Below are 20843 nucleotides of genomic sequence, written 5' to 3'. Positions count from 1 at the left end.
AGCTCAGTTATTTAACATAGCTTCTTCATCATCCAGGTAGGGGTAAGTTCCCATCCTGGTGCATCTTCCTCCCTGGCATATTTTTTCCATATTCTCTGAGGATTTAATACCTCCATTAATCATGCCTAAGTCCCAAGATATACCTCAGCAGGCAGAGAATGTTTTTTTCCCTACTGGGGAAGATCCACAACACATGTTGTCTATGGATCTTGAGGGAGGTGAATCCTATTCAGCACAACATAGGGATTTCCAAAAATCAGTGTCTGAGGCTATTTTGGCAGCCATGGGCTCCATGACCTCCACCTTATCCCATTCCATTGCACAGGCCCTCACATCCTGTCATCAGGGAGAGTTTAACAACGTCCCTCTCTCTTCATCTGACCCACGCTCCTCAACTTTAGCTGCTGAGGCAACGCATAAGAAAGCGCTGACCAAGCAGAAACATATTAATCCTCCAACCTCCAGAATTGATAAGATTGGCGATGTACATGCCGCCCTAGATGGCGTGAACCCAGCACGCAAAAGAGCCTATCCGCGCCAGGCAGAACGGGCGCGGCGGTGGAAATGCGCAAAGGCGCTCCCCGAGGATTCTGATTCGGAGATTGACTCCACAGAGGAGGTTTGGCCAGGGTCGGACGTGTCCTCTGACTCAGAGGAGGATTTGGATGAGGAACCTTTGCATTCCTCGGAACCTGGTTCCGCCAAGCAGGAGGACCAACGGGTCTCTCACATCACTCCGACCTCAGAGGGAATTCTGGACCCCCAGGGCGAATCTCTTTTCGACCCGGAGGACCTCCATCACCCGAGATCGGCAGAATGGGTTCCGGCGGTTCATATCGCCCAGTACCTAGAAAAGTGGGTCAGGCGGCCTCTCAGTAAGACCGCCAGAAACAAACTCAGGGTTGAATGTCCGAGGCCTATTGTCCCCAATAAGGTTTGCGAGACTCCTACAGTAGATCCTAAAATGGCCCAATATTTAGCCAAATCAGGATGGAACCCCAGGAAGGGATTAGAATCGGCCCTTAAGTCCTGTCAGGACAAACACCTAGATGTGTTTGGTCCTTTGACCAAATTATTTGAGTTGGCATCTCATGCCAAGGAGACGGGCGAACCAATTGACCCCGATACCCTCTTAGGGTGGATTCAGCGGGCTATACGCATAGCGGGAAATGTCAATACTTCCTTTTGCATTGAAAGGCGCAAAGCCATACTTTTCAAGGTGGAACCTAAATTGGTCAACCTTGCTCTGACAGAAGCAGGCAAGGATGCTCAGGGTCTCTTATTTGGAGACTCCTTCATCAAAGAACTCGGGAAATTTGTTGGTGCCTTCACCGCCTTGGATAAGGCCCAATCATCCATGAGACGGGTGTTTCAGAACCGGGTTTCCACCAGGGCCGGCAGATTCAGGGGCCGTCTGGCCGGCCGCAATGCTTCCAGTTCATCACGAACCTCCAGAGGCTCCTTCGCTCATTCCATTCCACCCAGGATGGATGACACCCGAGAATTCCGGCAGTATTCGCCTTTTTTCCCCTCAAGGGCGAGACCTTGGCGTTCCAGAGGATCAGGACGGGCTCATAGACGACCATACGGTGAGTACCAATTTAACCACCCTTTCTTTCCATCTTCCAGTGGGAGGACGTCTCCGACATTTTTTCCATGTTTGGGAGCATCTCACGACAGATGCTTGGGTCCTCAGTTGCGTCATGGGTTACGAGATAGAATTGGTGGGATCCCCTCATCAGACGGTTCTCCCTACCCCTATCGCATTTTCCCAACAGGACCGAGCGTTGATAGATCAAGAGTTGACTGTGTTATGGGAAAAGGGGGCTATAGAACTGGCCACGGACGTGGCTCCAGGTTATGTCAGCAACATATTCCTGGTTCAAAAGAAAGGAGGCGGTTTCCGACCAGTGATCAATCTAAGGTCGCTCAATGCTCTGGTGCGTTACAGGCACTTCAAGATGGAGGGGATTCATCTCCTGCGGGACCTGTTGTTACAGGGCGATTGGATGGTGAAGTTAGATTTGCAGGACGCATACCTCACTATCCCTATGGGGGAAAAATCACGAAACCTCCTGCAATTTTATTGGAATACACAAAGATGGCGTTTTACTTGTCTTCCGTTCGGGCTCTCGTCAGCTCCATGGTGTTTCACCAAGCTACTACGGCCGGTGGTGACTTGGCTTCGCACGCAGGGGGTAAGACTCATTATTTACCTAGACGATCTTCTGATCATGGCCCAGGATCGACAGACCCTATTGTCTCACCTTCATTTGACGATTTCTCTCCTCTCGGACCTAGGTTTCCTCATAAACCAGGAGAAATCCAGGATGGAACCATCCCACAAAATGGAGTTTCTAGGGTTCCTGGTGGACGCAGTCTCCGAGACCCTCAGCCTTCCGACCTCGAAGGTTCGTGCCATTCGCAAGGAACTGACCCGTGCTCTCACGCGTCCTCTCATCTCCATACGCTTTCTTGCCAGAATCGTGGGGCTATTAACATCATCAATTCAGGCGATCTTTCCTGCCCCACTCCATTACCGGGCCCTTCAGCGCTTGAAAATAGCTCATCTCCGCGAAGGAGCTTCATACGCGGACCTTATTGCGTTGGATACAGCAACGAAAGACGAGTTGCGATGGTGGATAAAGAATCTGGAAGCGTGGAACGGCAAGGCCCTCATAGGACCTCAACCGGAATTCACCATAGATTCGGACGCCAGCTTGCACGGTTGGGGGGCTCATTGCGAGGGATTCGCTACGGGAGGCAGATGGTCTCCAGAGGAAGCCAGACTTCACATCAACTGTCTGGAACTTCTAGCGGGCTCGTTTGCTGTTCGGAGTTTTTCAAAGGAACATGCCAACATCTGTATCCGACTCAGGATGGACAATATTTCTGCAGTACGGTACATCAACCATTTGGGAGGTACCCAATCCAGGGCTCTAGCAGACTTGACGCTGGACTTTTGGACTTACTGCCTGCACAAGAACATTACGATCCAAGCGGAATACTTACCAGGTTTGCACAATACTATTGCCGATTGGAACTCCAGACATCTTCGGGATTCCAGCGATTGGAGATTGGATCCGCAGGTATTCCTTTCTATTTTTTCCCTTTGGGGTCCACTGTCTACAGACCTGTTCGCCTCCAGGCTCAACACACAACTTCGGAGGTACTACAGCTGGCGACCAGACCCAGAGGCGCTGGCAGTGGATGCATTCGCCCAGGATTGGACCGGAGGTACTCACTACGCGTTTCCTCCCTTTTCCATGATTCCGCGGACCTTACTTCACGTCAGACGCCAGGGGGTTCAATTGGTACTCATTACTCCGCTATGGAGGTCGCAACCTTGGTTCCCTCCCCTATTGGAGATGTCCATCGACAACCCAAGGTTGTTGCCGACGTTGCCTCTTCTTCTGCAGAACCCGGACGGCCTTCCCCACCTGTTGATTCAGGACGGTTCTCTGCAGTTGATAGCATGGCTAATTTCCGGGGACCTTGGACAGTCCATGGCGTATCGGACACGACTAATCGACTTCTGGCAGAATCTTGGGCTCCAGGGACCAGAAAAGCCTACGGGGCTGCCTGGCGAATTTGGTCTGCTTGGTGCGTGGCTAGGGACTTGGATCCCCCTTCAGCGCCTTTGAATGCGGTTCTCCAGTTTCTCACTTCCCTCTTTGAGGAGGGAAAAGCTTACAGGACCATTAATGTTTACCGTTCCGCCATTTCAGCTTCTCATGCGGGTCTCAATGGGTGTCCGATCGGTCAACACCCGCTGGTTTGCCGTTTACTTAAAGGAGCACGTTTCAGCAGACCTCCTCGTCCTCGATACTCGACCATGTGGGACGTATCATCTGTTCTCTCTTTTCTGGAGTCTTGGCCTCAGAATGGAGATCTTCCCTTGAAGGACCTCTCTGCCAAGTTGGTTACCTTGTTATGCTTGATTTCATGTAAACGGGTAGCAGATGTTCGAGCTCTCGATGTTGATGGACGCTCTTTCGATCCTGACGGGGTTACTTTTAATATTTCCAGGAGAACCAAAACGTCTATTAAATCTGTTTCTTATCCGGCTTTTCCATCCAATCCGTCTCTATGTCCAGTGGCTTGCCTTCGCGAATACGAAGCTCGCACGGCGCCTTTGAGATCCCCATCTCATCCGAACCTATTTATATCTTTTAAAGCCCCATTTGGACCTGTCTCTTCCACAACTTTGGCGCGTTGGTTAAAACGCGTTATGAGTCTTGCAGGGGTGGACACATCCGTTTTTGGGGCTCACTCATCTAGGAGTGCGGTGGCAACGAAAATCTTTCAGCTAGGTGGCCGTTTGGAAGATTTAATGAAAACGGCGGATTGGTCCAGGGCATCTACGTTTAAAGAATTCTATTTCAAACCCTCGCTTCATGTGTTCTCGTCTATTGTTCACCAGCTTTGAACTTGCAATAGGAGCCTCCGTGTCTTGTTATAAAATTACATGATTTTGCTATTACCATGACGAAAAGTCATGATTTTATTAAAGACACGGAGGCGAGTATTGCTTCCCACCCTTTCGCATCGTGACACTCATTCCCACCCGATGGATTTGGTTTGTATTTGGGTAGGTATATGCAGTTGGTACCTTGGTTTTGTTGTTTCTGTCTATCTTATTGACTGTGACTTTGTTTCTTATCTGGACATCGGTTTTTTCCAGGTAGCATTTTCTAATTTGTGCTTATGAACTGCGTGGTGTTTATATGTTCAGTTCACTGGTATTAACTCGCAGATTTTCTGTCTTTTCCTTGTTTTCCTACAGCTTAACTGGTTTGCCAAACCTTTTCAAGTTCGAATGTTTGCATCGGCAGTTGTTTGACGGCAGTTGACGTTTGGCTCGGGATGGATGTTCAGCCTCTCTCAAGTTATCAGTTCGCCAGTCAAAGAAAGAGGAAGTTTTGGAGGAGGAGTTTACTGTTATAATGGATACTGTGTAGGGATTGGCTGTTGGGGCCACATGTTAAAATTTTCCTTTTACCTTTATTCATATTTTGCTGCTATTTTATTTCAGTAAAGAAAGAGTTAAAAGCAATACTCGCCTCCGTGTCTTTAATAAAATCATGACTTTTCGTCATGGTAATAGCAAAATCATGTAATTATCTCCAAAACCATTATACTGGCTGCTAAAGAAAAACGGCCAGGTATAGATAGTTTTAGTTGTGCTGTAAGCTGTAGCCGAGATGGTTTAATGTTGTTGGAAGAGAGAACAAACCTATCTTTACATGATAAACGACAGAAGTGCAGGGAAAGCGATGTCTGCAAACATACTTACATTTCCAGAAGTGTTCATCACAGACTTTATTTCTCTTTTACATGCCTTCAGAGATTTCATTTGAATGTAGGCTCTTACTTTATACTGTGATAAAGATTAGACAAACATTAAATTACAACCAACACGCTTACCTTACCACAAAGCGCTCAAGTATACACTGCAGGCGATTTTATTGGCAATCATATACACAGGTTGAGTATCCCTTATCTGAAATTCGGGACCAGAAGTATTTTGCACAGGGGATCATTTCGGATCTGGTGTGCTGGTGTCGGAGTACGGCGGGCAGGGATATGCTGCCCGTTCCCCAGCTAGTCGGTGCGCACAGCATGGCGGCAGAGAAGCCGAAGAGGAGACGGGGAAAGGCTTCACAGGACTACAGGAGAGGTCAGACACCAGCACCAGAGGCTTTCCTGCAACCCCCGAGGCGCGAGTATCCCTTACCCGAAAAAAATAGATTCTTGGATCATTTTAGATAAAGGATAATCAACCTGTAATGCCATTTAAATAAACCTTAATAACAAGCAGGCATCAGGTGTGTCATCATAGTGATGTAAGAAGACACAAACCTCTCCTCCGATCACCCCGGTACACTGTTAAGGCTCACGCATTGTTGCAGTTTATAATGTTACGGAGGTGGTTCTAACATTGTACAGAATGCATAGCAATACTGCAAGCATTATCGCTGGAGCATACATACGTTATTCATCATTTGCGCAGGACCTGTGGCAACACAGGCTTTATATTTTTATGTATAGTATAGTTAAATTCCAATTTTACCAATGACAAATTAGAAAAGCAGCAATACCTTTTTTAAGAAAAGAAAAGAAAAAGAAAAGCAATTACCTGATGGATCCTGGACTTGGCTGCTTCTATGTGGGCTCCTCCTTCAGCTTTTTGAGTAGTCGTTTCTTTGCTGTTAGTGTTATTGTTGGTCTATAAAGTGAATGATTTTAAGGTCCATCAGATGGAGTATTAGCCAGTTAACAAGCATTTTCTTTCAGCAAGTACCCCCCCAACAAAACAAAAGATACCATCCATGCACCATAGCTTTAAGCTGTACACTGTGACAGTAAAAATGATAATAAAATGGCAATACTGAAGATGCCATAGGGTCCCATGTGAGAAATTATGTATTCTACAATAATCACACCATCAATGTATCATTAATTGGTAAACATGCGCCTTAGACTTATTATTTTAGCTTTGAAGACACATCACAAACAACATGGGTTACTGAGCAAATAAAACACAGTTATAAATGAATCAGAGCAAAGTACTGCATTTGCTAGATTATAAGACAAGGTTTTTTTCCAGAGCAATTGCTCTGAAAAATACCCCTCGTCATATTCGAGGTCGTCTTATAATCAGACCTCAAATAGAGGTCTGACTATAAAACTAAGATCCAGATCCCTCGCAGCGCTGCAGGAGACCTGCATCCTCAACCTCCGCTGCTGCCGGCATTTCCGCTGGGGCTTCTATGACGGAGCGCCAGCGTCACATGACCTTCCGGTGCTCTGTCTTAGAAGCCCCGGGTAGCAGCGGAGGTTGTCTACGGGTAGCAGCGGAGGTTGTCTACGGGTAGCAGCGGAGGTTGTCTACGGGTAGCAGCGGAGGTTGTCTACGGGTAGCAGCGGAGGTTGTCTACGGGTAGCAGCGGAGGTTGTCTACGGGTAGCAGCGGAGGTTGTCTACGGGTAGCAGCGGAGGTTGTCTACGGGTAGCAGCGGAGGTTGTCTACGGGTAGCAGCGGAGGTTGTCTACGGGTAGCAGCGGAGGTTGTCTACGGGTAGCAGCGGAGGTTGTCTACGGGTAGCAGCGGAGGTTGTCTACGGGTAGCAGCAGAGGTTGTCTACGGGTAGCAGCGGAGGTTGTCTACGGGTAGCAGCGGAGGTTGTCTACGGGTAGCAGCGGAGGTTGTCTACGGGTAGCAGCGGAGGTTGTCTACCGGCTACCATCACTTGACTCCAAGGAGTCTCCAGAATGGGGGAATCTGGAGAATGGGGGTATAAGGCATATAGGGGTATAAGGCATATGAGGGGGGCAGAGTGGCATATAGGGGGTATAAGGCATATCAGGAGGGCAGAGTGGCAAGCCGTGGGCAGATGTGCATATCTGGGGGACAGGTTGGCAACTAAAAGGAAACAAAAAATGCATTTCTCTCAATCAGAATGGTGCTTCTTCATTCACGTCAGTTCTTATGTATCCCAGACGCAGAAATATAGAATTTTATGACAGATAAGAACCATCTGGTCAGCCCGTTTTTCCAGATGTAAAGATTTAGACCTTAATCGCATGTATGTTTAAATTGCATTACTGTATTAGACTACCACTTTGTCTGAGAGGCTGTTCCACATCCAGCCACTCAGTAAATAAACTTCCCTCCTGCATGTTAAATCCCTTAACGTATTTAAATGTTTCTATAACATGTCCTCTCTTTTCTCTCATACAGGCTATAAATATTGAGTCCTTCATCTTGATAAATTTTGTATCCTGCAAATCTTTCACCAGTTTAGCGCTCCTCTAAACTTTACCCAGAATGCCAATAACATTCTAGAGGTACGGTCTTCAGAACTGTTACAATACCCTAGAAGAGGTCTGGCCAGAGATCCCCAAAGTGGCAGAACCACCTCCCTACTTCTTACTATTAATGCCTCTAGCTATACAACCCAGCACCTTGCTTGCTTTTACCAAAGCTTTATTTCATTGTAGTGCTCAGAAATAATTACTCCCGAGTCCCTCTCTTCTGCCTTCATTGGCAGAATCTCCTCAAATGCTATATTCTCCTCAAATGCTATATTCTGCCTTTGGTGGCTCATGTAATAAACATATTTTAGATTTTCAGACCTTACGCCCGCTGTAAAACATACCTCGTGTTTCCCATTTTTGTTATTGTTGCCCTGCAATATCATTTTTTCCAAGACCACCAGCAAATGCAAGGCCTTTTCCGTTTGGTATGTAAGGAGATATAAATCTATAAGCAAAAAGCATACTGCGTGTGCAAACTTCTCTTCTGTAACAAAGGAAAACGGGTTTAAATAAACGGTGACAATAATATAAATGAAACAAAAAAAAAAAGATGAGAAAAAAAGAACTGTACTTTTTTATGTCAGGTTACTATGTAATGACACAGTCAACACAGAAACGGTTAAATACAAATGTCTACTTCTGAATCAGGATGTTAGCACATTAAGCGCTGCACACGGATAGTAACATGTATCTAGCCTTCTCCAAACAGGACTTTATAGAACAGGTCTGGATTACCGGAATATGGTCTCTCAAATATCTGTGATGTTGGCTATGTCGCAGTGACTGGAAACTCTGGTTTCGAGAAAGCCCTTATTATGTGATATATTTTCGAGCAACGCTAAATAAGTAAATTGGGCAAGATTCAAACATGTTTTGCAATTGCAGAAAAATTTAAAGAGGCCAAGCATGAAAATACTAATCTGCATGTAATGGAATTGGTGTTACAATACAGCAAAAATTAAAAACAAACATTAATGCAGTTCAAGAAATAATATTTATATGATGTACATATGGGTAATTTATACAGGCGCGCAGAAAACCGCTTTCTTGAATGGATAATTAGGGTCATCAACAGGTTCATAGAAGCAGATGAGAAGACAAATGAAGACAAGAAGCTTTGAGACTGCACTAAAAGTAGAGGTTAACATTAGCGTCCATTTAATGGGACCCAATCAAGAAAAAGAAAAAAAGAACACTCAAAGGAATTATTAGAAAACAAGATGGACCCAAGTAGATGGGAGACTTGTAAACATTATAAATTTGAGTTCATTAAATATATATCTATCATATACCCAATCATTAGAACAATCATGTTCGAAAACTCTAGAAAACTCTAGATCTAGGACTGATTTGATGTCAAGGGCTTTCCAGGAGGAGCATATATTGGGCTCTAAAGGAATCCATGATAACATGAATGTTAATAAGCGGAATAATCTCTACACAAATAATTTTCTCTTGTTTTCTACCATTAAACTATAATTTATATAAAAGATGGGGATATTAACTTAAAGCATATGTAAGATAAACACATACAAAAAATTATAATATCTATAATGTATAATCTCTCCTATCATTTAGACCCACCTAGGCAGAGACTACCCTGATTCTGCAAATGTTTGCAGGACAATGTGGTTCTTTTTGACATACGCCTATAGACAAGGTAACCCGATTAATTGAGCTGCCCAATAGCACTAAAATTCATTCATCTACAACCAAACTGTGGTCTGGCCACCTAATGTGCCATCACTACTGTAATGGAAGGAATGGGGGGATAATTCAATGAGGAAATATAAGCATGCATGGGAGAGGCATAAGGCTATCCAAAAGTAATGACATAATAAGCATACAAAAGTTTCGCTGTTTGCAGTATAATGGCCGACTGTTCGGCTGCTCTTCATACAGACATGCCAAAGGGAAAGACGTAGAAGCTGCTACATCGCCATCTCGTGGCTGTGAGATCGTAAGGTAATGAGAACTAGTGGAGGTATCCCTCAATTCTAAACTCCTGCTGGATAAAATTGGGGGCTAAGCTTTATTACTATAACGTATGCTGTTCTTTTCTCACCATACAAGAAACTGCATATTAGTAAATATATTTAAAAGAATATATTTTTTTTTCTTGTTTATGGGAAAATAAATACATTTATGTCCGTATAGGTATGTTATCGGTTACCGGACCAATCTGGGAGGGCAAAGAACTCATGACAAGTCCTAGGCAAGGGTTGGGGAGAGAGGGGGAGAGAGGGGGAGAGAGAGTCTGTGTGTGAAAGAGTGAGAGTGTGTGTGAAAGAGTGAGAGCGTGTGTGAAAGAGTGAGAGAGTGTGTGTCCTATGCTAAGAAAAGAAGGTACTGTTGCCCTAATTTTCTTATGAAAAAAAAAGCATGTATGTGACAATACACAGAAGAAGAAGACAATTATGAGACACAAAAGTTCTTTATGAAGCAAAACATGAAGTCTCATGACATGTGGTATAGTGCAAGAAATCATTAGGAAACCTTCATACAGAGCGTATAAGGGGAAACCCAAGGCGTTTTCAGTTTCATTTAAGATAGCTAGTGGAAAAAATTGCAACCTCTATCAAATAGAGATCTTGATTCCATGAATATACAGTGAAAATGGGCATTTTAAGCAAACCGGCAATTATTTTTTTATAGCACTATTTAAATATATCTTTATAAATTCCTGCAAACAATAGTATAAATTGTTTTTGAAGGATAGATTCAGTTTAAATGACAGCATGCGTTAAACACAGACAGCAACAGCATTGTTAGCGCAAAGGGGACAGAAGGTTAAAAAAATAAATAAATAAGCATTAAAAAAAAGAAAAGTACGATAATATTCATGCAAGCATGTCAACTATGTTTCCAGCTTCTTTCTGATATATAGATAAAAAATTACATTCTCTATATATATTACACACACAAACACAGAGCATATCCTAGAGCTATATATTTCTTTATACACAATGTAAATTGTGTATCATGTGTAATAAATTAAGCAAGGGCTGTTGATTTTGTCTTATCAGAGGGTCTGAAAGAAGATGGAAACATGTATATTGAAAAGGAGAATTTCTGACTGGTAGCTGAGGGGGTTGGCAAGTTGATGTTTGGCTTCCATGGCTGATGGTCCTCTACCCTGCCAGTTTCCACTGGATCTTGCCAGGGGTTAAAAAATAAACAAAAGGAAAACAGAAAACCTCAGAATTTACAAGTCAGTGAATCTTCACCTCGTCTGTTTGGTGTATACGATCCTTTAGTGCTTTGGGGCGACGGTCTAGGTGTTTTCAGACAAATACGCCTACCTAAAATGTCAGTGGCAAAGAAAGCATCGTGGGGAAGAAAGGTTTGCAGAAAAACATAGAATTGGTTAAAAAAGCGAGATTAAAAACAATATGGAATGACATTTGTAAGCTTTAAAATGGTTAAGAGCTAAAAGCAGCCATTGAATATAACAGCGTGTCCCGTGAATACATTGTATTCCTATTCAGAACGATACGATGTATTCCGTACTCCCTACATAACTTGATCACAACTGTATTGGGGGACTACGTAATAGGCAAAAAAACTGCTGCTGCCAAGACGTTTTGATCATAACATCCTTTTTGGTTGAACTAAATGCACGCATAGACAAGTCTACCATCTCACAACATTATGACTACTATAAATAAAAAAAAGAATATTTTTACCCATGCATGGTTATTGTATATTTAGCATATATCGGTATATTATTAACATACTAAGCTGGATAAAGTTTTCCTTTTGATCGCTGCATTCTTGGAATGAAGTCATCTAGTTGTTGGTTGCAATTCTTTACTCACAGCCATCATTAGATTTAGTTTAGGCATTTTTTTTTTACAATGCTATGCAACAAAAGAATGGCTTCCACTAGTTGAATAACAGTTCTGATGATGCGTTATTAAATCCATACATACATATATATACATATACACCAATATTGAGAAATGTCATCATGCAGAATAAGGTTTCCATAACTGTAGATGGGGCATCTACACAGATATAAGCAGTTACACATATAAAGATTAAAGTTGGCACATTCATTAAGGCTCAAGAAATCAAGTGGCAGACAAAAGTGGCAGAAAGGTGCAATGCGGGTTATAAGACATGCAAGACTACGTATAATACCGTATTTAACTAGATAACTAGGAAAATAGTTAACACATCCATACACATCTGCATATTATGCTGTGTGCCAATTCCAAAGGTGACAAACTATTTCCAACACCCTTTGGCATTTCTGTTGAATATATAGTATTATATATCTAATTATGTACAATATACGCTGACACAGTTTGGGAGAGTACATGGCTTACCTGGCTCTCAAAAAAAAAGTTTTTCTAGAGACTCATCCCATTCAAACAAAGATGATCAGAAAAAGGAATATTTGGTAAAGGTTACCAAAAGTAAAATTTTTTACTTCAACATACACGATAACAATTGTAAAATGCAGGAAGAAGTTAAATGTTTTTACATTACTGTTAAAAAAAAACATTACTGTGAAATTGGGGCCAATTATATAAAAATAAAAAAGAAGTCATGGTTTTAAATTTAACTTGTTTTACATTTGGACAGAAAGCACAAGTAAAGACTATGATGGCTCGATGACAACAAAGCTGCTCAGTCCTAAACCGACAACCAGAGCAGGGCTCGTCAGTTATGGGTAATCTACGGGTTAGATGACAAACCCATCATGTGATCATGGATTCAATGATATCGGCGGCCTCGAGGTTTCAAACCCCGGCACGTAATATCGGTTCACCTTCTGAGACAGAACACTGAGACTTAACATCAAAGTCCCAGCTCTCAGAGGACTTACAGCGAAGAATCACCTCTTATGGAAGGTCCACTAACACACAACTAATCTCCCTACTACATGGAGGCAGCATAATAAAGAAGAAATAGCAGAAAATTAATCCCATCAGCAAATCAATGATGGAATGAGTAGTACTATTAAGAGAGATTTGGAGGGTCAAAAACGGCAAGGAAGAAGCCCCATGGAGCATGGCAGATAATCCAGATATTTATTTAAGGATAATATGATTTATGGGTAAATCACAGGGGGCAAAAAACATTTAACCAGTGTGGGACAGACTTCTAGAGGTATCTGAGTTAATGACAATGTATGCATTTTAAAAAGGTGCTGTTCCACCTTAACAAGACATGAACATATTCTAGCGGCACTTTATTCATAACAAAAGCAGGCTTTTGAACCTATAAGTTCTCTCCCGATTATTACATGACAAAAGTCTGGAATTAACTCAATGCTTGAAAATGTGCCACAGCTACAACCTTGCAGGACAGAAGATGGGTGTTTAAAAGTAGTAGGGACGTGGCCAATAGCACCATATTTAATCAGACATGTATGGAATTTACTATAGAAAATGTTCCAATTTTACTAGAATAAAATCAAATAGTAAGTAGCAGATTCTCTAGGAGAGAGGAACAATTGGTTTGTAAATGGATGCAAAGAACAAAGAGGAATTTAGGTTCCAAGTGTCCATTATACCAAGGGGAAGACATGTTTAAATAGATGACGCATGTTGGCAATTTGATTAATTTGCACCTGCCCTGTTATAACAATATCTAATGACAAGAGGTATCCGTATTTACGCTACCCGGTTTGACTGCACTTTTCATCCTTAATGCAAGTTCTGGCTTATATTAATATATTCACTAAAAAGAGAAGAATGCACTTACCGAATGGTTCAATAAATTGGTACAGTTTCTCTCCAATATTAATGGCTTCCATGTGCTGACGCAGGTAATATAATATGACAGCTTGATTATAGTAAAGCATGCTGTTTTCCACATCATCTAAGCTGTCTATTTCATCAACAGCTGAATGGACCTGAAATGGGACAATAGCAACGTAAATATATATATATTATATATCGGCCCCGTTCTTCGATCTTTCATGCACTTGGCCCATACCTCCCATTACACACGCTCATTCCATGAACATGATCACCCGGTGAAACCATTATCCTTTTCCAAACTTTTGAACTGAGTAATACTTCAGCTACCCTGCTTTCCAATTAGTTTGACCACAAAAGTATATCCCAACGGCTACAACTCTCTAAATGCCTCTACTCATCTGCTACACATCCCTTCTATATAATTGGCTTACTCCGTTTTACGTTACCACATCTGTCCTATAAGCCTTTCTTATTAGGACCCCACCACGGCCTTAAACATGTACACGTTACATACTCTGTCCAGTTGAAGTAGGGAATGCAACCAAGAAGTCTGCTCTACGCTTTACTATTATGGACATTACTATAGCAGTTTCAAACCTAAATAGGAACCATTTCCTTCTTTGTTAACGGACTAGACATAATATTTCTCTCAGGTTCAATGATGTGCATTGGCCGGCAACAATCCAAATATCTATCAATTACTTCATTCCGCAATTGGTTAAGCGTTTGCCTCAAACTGTCCGTCGTGCTCAGGTCACTTTTGAAAAACTCTGCGATTGCAATATTAAGAATGATCTTGTAATCATCTTTGTTGATTTCTTTTAGTTCCCCGAGATGTTGTAGGCATGCTTCGTAATTTCCAGCCTGTAAAACAAATATAACAAAACAATATTTTCTCACTAATGGAAACATCAACCATTATTGATACAAAAAGGGCATAACAAAAAAAAAAGTATAAACCCAAATGAATATAGGAATATCATTTACAAGAGCTACGATGTCCACAGTTAGAACATACAATATAAAAGTATAACGCTTAAGCGTTATAATACTTTTATATTGTACGTTCTAACAAAACTTTTGGTTGAAATGGTCTACTTTATTTTTACTAGGTTGTCTATTAGCGTGTCACTTGTTTTTAACGGCCTGCCATTACGATAACATAACTTACCGTGAATGCTTGAAAAGCGCACTTAGACAACTCCTTTTCCTGGTCAGAAATGGCAGAGCAATTAGCAGAGGCTTCATTCTTTTCACACCCTGGCTCTGCAAATTGTTAAGAAGAATCTCAATTATGTTTGGTGACACAAGGCTAATAACTAAAATAAGCCACAATGACACACATTGTGTGTAAGAAGCGCTGCGTAAATTGCTGGCGCAATATAAATAAAAGATAATAAATAATAATCAAAAACATTTCATAAGTCACTGTGGTATTGAGGGTACAATCAAAGTAATCAGTAAAACAAACACTGTTATTATTGATACCCATCTTTTTGCAACACTAATGGTATGGCATTACAAAATGCTGCTGGTTCGCTTGCTCAAAAGCTGCCTCCTGACAGCTTCTCCCTGAGCAACGCCGGGTAAGCGCACATGTGCACGCATTCACACACTTTGCATGATTTCGTAATCTGTAGCTGGGATCCACTAAGCTCCCACAGGTACCACGTCAGCATAGAAGCCTGTCAGACAAGCTGCAGTGCCACTCCAACAGAGAAGGAGCTTAGTGGCAATATAGTAGAGGACTCGGAAGTACCAACACAAGCGAACGTTTACAACTCACGGCTAGGAGACTTCCCAAGTAATAGACAAAGGGTTTTATTTACTGCAGCATATTAGTTCAATCACTGAGAGGATAGCTGAGAAATCTGATTTAATAAGCTATTCTTCTTGAAAAGCTCATTGAGGCTTGCCCTATGAAATGAAAATGTTACTCAATGAGGTGAAACAGTATCTTACACGTAAACTCCTTATTTAGTAAATAAATCCCAAAGTCAGCATACTAAAGATATTCACATTAAGTCTTTATGTAGGATTAACTCGAATATGTCTCGACAAGGGAAAGTAGACACAGCCCTTCTAACAAATCTGGAGTAAAACGTTATTCCCGGTCAGTTTCAAGTACACCGCGCAATAAATCTGTACTTACCCCCTGCTTTGTCGGCAGCCATTCTTCACGTTTCTTCAGTACAGTCACTCAGGAAAAAAAAAGCTTGCTGGCCACAATCCTTGAATCTTACTCAACCAGATATCTCCAGAAAATGGTGCTCTATGATGGAATAACGGCAAGTAAGTATAACGATACTGCAGAATACGGTCATTGGCAGCCTAAGGTACACGATTTTAAAATTAACATTATCTCCATCGCTCCATTCCGACTAAAGTCAACTTTGCCGAATTCGTTTGAAACGGCAGAACCTAAGCTACTGGAAAACGCGATGGCCAACATTAATATTATTATGTTTGTTTTATATATAGTGCCATCAAGCGTAGGCAGGACATAGCAATTAGTGTATTAGCAATCTGACTAATAGAAACAACAGGAGAGGAGGGCCCTTTTCAAAGAGCCAAAACGATCTGACAAGACAATGCTGTAATATTTGTTTACATAATTATTACAGTAATTATGCTAAAATCTTTTGTTACCTATAATCTTTTAGTTTACAAACATATTAAAGACTATCACTCAACAATACGAATTAAAGGGTCTATTCACTAGACCGGTCAGCAGAGTCTCAGCTGCTTCACGTCACTTCACATTGCAACAGTCCATCCCAAAACAACTTCTGTTACAGGAAGGGGTTGGCTGGCCCTGTATAACATACAGTTAAATCAGTTAGACTTCTTTAAAGTCTAATCACAGATTAAGTTATGCATTAAACAGGGCCACATTCCCCATTGCTGGGTCACAAATGATAGTGAAGTGAGCGAGTTAAAACCACAAGACCCCAGCAAACTCTTTAGTGAACACAGCCAATTATATTTCAGCAACTCTGCATACCCATAAATCACCGGAAACTCTACAATGTTACATACAGTATCACACAACCAGCAACCCTGGGGAGTACTAACCAACCGTGTGTGTGATTTCCGGTACAAGCATTATTTATACCTGTCACTCCCACATGCTGTCACTTGTACCCCTCCTTTTACAACACGTTTCTATTTATTATATAGCAACACCATCCGCGAAAAGCCCGATTTCATAAAAAAAAAAGGGGGGGGGCTTATAAAGAGAGCTAACAGCATCAACCACTTTCCAAACCACCTCTCCCCAGCTCTCTGTATCTCAGGTCCCCCCAAACTGATTCTCTCCATATCTCCAGAAGCTGCTAAGCCCCGCCCAAGCCGGTCCAACGGCCGGGCCGCAGCAACAAGCAGATCCTAACCGCACAGAACAGCTCGAGTTCCCCCATTACCCTAACCTACCGGTGAAAAATACCCGTCGGGCGATCAATGCAACAACAATTCCGGGCCTGCGCGCTGACCCCGATCCTGCGACGACATATCCCTGCGTTTCCGGTAGGAAATACGACACACGCCAGCGACAGAGTGTGTAACTTAGTCTCCGCCCAGTAAAGAATATAAACACTGGAGACACAATCGAGATTCTGTGCGTGCAGCCAGTTAGTGTATTTTGTAGAGTAAACACTTCCTCCCATTGTAGTTGTGGGCAGAGGTGTGTGTGTGTGTGTGTGTGTGTGTGTGTGTGTGTGTGTGTGTGTGTGTGTGTGTGTGTGTGTGTGTGTGTGTGTGTGTGTGTGTGTGTGTGTGTGTGTGTGTGTGTGTGTGTGTGTGTGTGTGTGTGTGTGTGTGTGTGTGTGTGTGTGTGTGTGTGTGTGTGTGTTGTCCCTTATCTGTAGAAGTCATTGTGCTAAACCTCAGGACTCGGTTATGATACTAATTATGTACTTCGTTAGGTCTATGTTCCCACAAGATTATAGAAACACAGAATTATGCAGTAGGTAGCAACAAACACTACATTTAAAAGTATTTAATAGCGGTAAGAGTGCACCTGTCAGTTAAACTTAATGTGATGGAAGCCATTCTCCACCAGCCTCCAGTTATGTACTGAGATAATTTGGGTTATTTACTATTTCCAGATAATAGGGTGATTACAGGTTTGTCTGTAAAAAGAATTGTTCTCAATTGAATAATGGTTGTCCTGGCCCTAGTCACATTGTTCACGTTATTCTATGTTGTAATGTCTGATTGTACTCCCAAAGCATCCTTAGTACATCAGCTGTCATGAGCATGCACTGCAGCAAACTGCGGAAAAACTGGATCACGTCACTATTCATTAAGAAGGGCCAATACATGCAAGTTTCTCCTGCAAGAGAGGCTGAGATGACCCTGCATAATGCATAATTCAATTAGTGAGGAGACTTTGAAGACATCTCCATACCTCCCAACATTTCAAAATGTGAAAGAGGGACACTTTTTTTTTATCACTCTCGGGGAAATCACCAATACAAGCAATTGAACTTTACAATGTCGCGCTTGCATCGCCACGTAAAACATGCTTCGTTTTTGCCAGCACAGTCATGCATATTAAAAATAACCAACACATTGAGTTGAATTCCCATGAGGCTCACCCAGACATACTACTTCCACCATGCTGGCTGAGAATCATGGGAAGTGCAGTCAACAGTAAAGCTGCAGATGCTAGCTGTGAACTGCCCTTATACACACCTGCCCATAAACATACATATACATACACTGCCCTCACACACACACACATATGCATATACATGTATACTGCCCTTACACACACATACACTGCCTTTACAGACACCTGCCTTTACACACACACATACACTGCCCTTACACACAAGCTTACAAACACACCTGCCCATACACACACACAAGCTTACAAACACACACACACACATATATATATATATATATATATATATATATACACTTACACCCCTTTCTCCCCATCTCTTACCTCTTCCTCCATCCTTCTTTCTTCCATCATCCTGTTGTGGGAGCGCGAGGTCTGTCACTTCAGAACTCGCTTTACTGCTCCTTCATCACTACGCGCCGGCGCATAGTGATGAGGGAGCAGTAAAGACCTTGCACTCCCTAATGTTGAGCCGAGTAGAGGGACATTGTGATCTCCCAACTAGTCCTGCAGGCTGCAGCTGCTGATCGTGCGGCTGTGCGCCCCTTTGGAGCTACGCCCGAGTTTGTTATTTAATTTTTTTGTACAATTTTGGTGTATTACTTACTTTTCTTAAAAGTGTGGTTATTTGTTTTATTTTTAAAGGTGCGGGGGGGGTCATTTTCGGTTTCGGCTAAGTGAACCCTTAATTTTTGGTTTCGGTCCAGAATTTTCATTTCGGTGTATCCCTAGAATAAATAGAACTATTTTATTTTTACTTATCCAGAATCTTGAATCTGTAGTCACTTCAGAGGATAAAACTTTCTAGGCCCAGAAATCAGTGAGAGGAAAAGTAAAGGTTTTGCTGCCCTCGCACGTATACAATTCTGATGAAGTGGCCTACTGCAGAAAAAACTTGGACACCCCTGACAGTTAAAAAAAATCACAATAAAAAAGGTGAATAGGTGTCTTAACACCTTGCGCCCCTCCCACTTTAAATATACAGTAAAAAAAAAAATTTTGACAAAAATCCAAAGATCAAATATATAAAAAAACAATGTATGTAAGGGAGACTTTTGCTGTTGTTTTGTTTACTTCATTTAATTCATAATAAATGACAGACAATGCAAGACCTAATATATAGACCAGGGGCGTCCAACATGCGGCCCGCGGGCCAAATGCGGCCCGCGAGACCTCGAGGTGCGGCCCGCGTAAGATCGGCAGCCAGGGCAACCGATCTTACACGAGCCGCACCTCAAGCCCTGCTACTTACTTGTGGGAGGGACTTCTGGACCGCACACAGAGGAAGCGGAGTTCACGTGACATCCTACTTCCTCTGTGCTTTAGCAGAGAAGGCAGAGGGAGGCCGCGCCCCCTGCTGAAGTCTGTAAGCGGCATCGAGGAGCTGCCTTGCAGGTAAGGAGGTGGGGAGGGTGTTTGAATGAGTGTGTGTGATTGAGGGAATGAATCTGTGAATGAATGATTATATGAATAAATGAGTGTGTGTGTGTGTGTGTGTGTGATAGCATGGATGTGTAAGTGCTGGAACCTAGGCATGATGGGACTGTGATTGCTGTTAGCAATCACACTCCTATCATGCCAAGTCAGCCAGTACATGCTGAAACCTAGCTAGCTGCCCCCCTTGTGTAGTGATGCTGCCAGCAGTATGGGGTCTGCACTTACAGCCACCCTGTACCAGCATGTACTGGCTGACTTGGCATGATAGGAGTGTGATTGCTAACAGCAATCACAGTCCCATAATGCCTAGGTTCCAGTATTTACTGGATGGATGTGTAAATGCTGGAACCTAGGCATGATGGGACTGTGACTACTGTTAGCAATCACACTCCTATCATGCCAAGTCAGCCAGTACATGCTGAAACCTAGCTAGCTGCCCCCCTTGTGTAGTGATGCTGCCAGCAGTATGGGGTCTGCACATCACTTACAGCCACCCTGTACCAGCATGTATTGGCTGACTTGGCATGATAGGACTGTGATTGCTAACAGCAATCACAGCGAGCACAGTCCCATCATGCCTAGGTACCAGCATTTACTGGTTGCCTGCATTTACTGGTTGCCAAGTCCTATTGCTAATTTTGTCCAATTGTGTGTTACCTACTTTTATTAAAAATGTGAGTTTTTATTATTATTTTTAAAGGTGGGGGTCATTTTCGGTTTTGGCTAAGTGAACCCTGAATGTTTTGGTCCAGAATTTTCATTTTAGTTCATCCCTAGAATAAATCTAGGGAATCCTGAATTTGTAGTCGCAAAACTTTCAAGGCCCAGAAATCAGTGAGAGGAAAAGTAAAGGTTTTGTGTTATTTTACTTTATTTTAATCTGCATATTTTATTAAAGGCCATATTTTTTGTCACAGTGAAAAATGAGTGCGGCCCGCGCACGTATACAATTCTGATGAAGTGGCCCACTGCAGAAAAAACTTGGACACCCCTGCCATAATTTATATGAATACACTAAAAATGGAAAAGGGGAATCATTGGTGAACAAAGATATGCTGAAAAAGGCAAAAAAGCTCTAGTCACTTTTCAGTGTAGCAGATGTTTTTATCACATCTCCATGAAAGCGATATATGGAAATTCTTACAGAGTACATTATATACATTATTATTTTTATCTGTTCGCTGATTAGCTTACACTTTATGATTACTTTAATTATCACTTTTATTTTAAGGGTGTTACAA

General features: G+C 42.3%; 1 protein-coding gene across 1 annotated transcript in view; it reads right to left on the bottom strand.

The window, feature by feature from the left end:
- Positions 1–17089, bottom strand: part of CNOT10 (CCR4-NOT transcription complex subunit 10) — a 44399-nt gene extending 27310 nt beyond the window's left edge. Inside the window, exons 1-9 of the mRNA XM_053466456.1 lie at positions 16968–17089; positions 15688–15807; positions 14707–14801; positions 14238–14399; positions 13537–13687; positions 11049–11123; positions 8163–8305; positions 6140–6229; positions 5297–5380 (exon numbers count right to left, since the gene is read on the bottom strand). Coding sequence (XP_053322431.1) covers positions 5297–5380; positions 6140–6229; positions 8163–8305; positions 11049–11123; positions 13537–13687; positions 14238–14399; positions 14707–14801; positions 15688–15709 — 822 coding nt within the window. The 5' untranslated portion in view covers positions 15710–15807; positions 16968–17089. The remainder of the gene's footprint in view (positions 1–5296; positions 5381–6139; positions 6230–8162; positions 8306–11048; positions 11124–13536; positions 13688–14237; positions 14400–14706; positions 14802–15687; positions 15808–16967) is intronic.
- Positions 17090–20843: the final 3754 nt, after the last annotated feature.

The sequence above is a fragment of the Spea bombifrons genome, chromosome 5 (genome assembly GCF_027358695.1).
Source record: "Spea bombifrons isolate aSpeBom1 chromosome 5, aSpeBom1.2.pri, whole genome shotgun sequence".
Taxonomy (NCBI): domain Eukaryota; kingdom Metazoa; phylum Chordata; class Amphibia; order Anura; family Pelobatidae; genus Spea; species Spea bombifrons.
The sequence above is the reverse complement of the archived record's forward strand: the minus strand, read 5'-3'. Positions and strand labels throughout refer to the sequence as shown.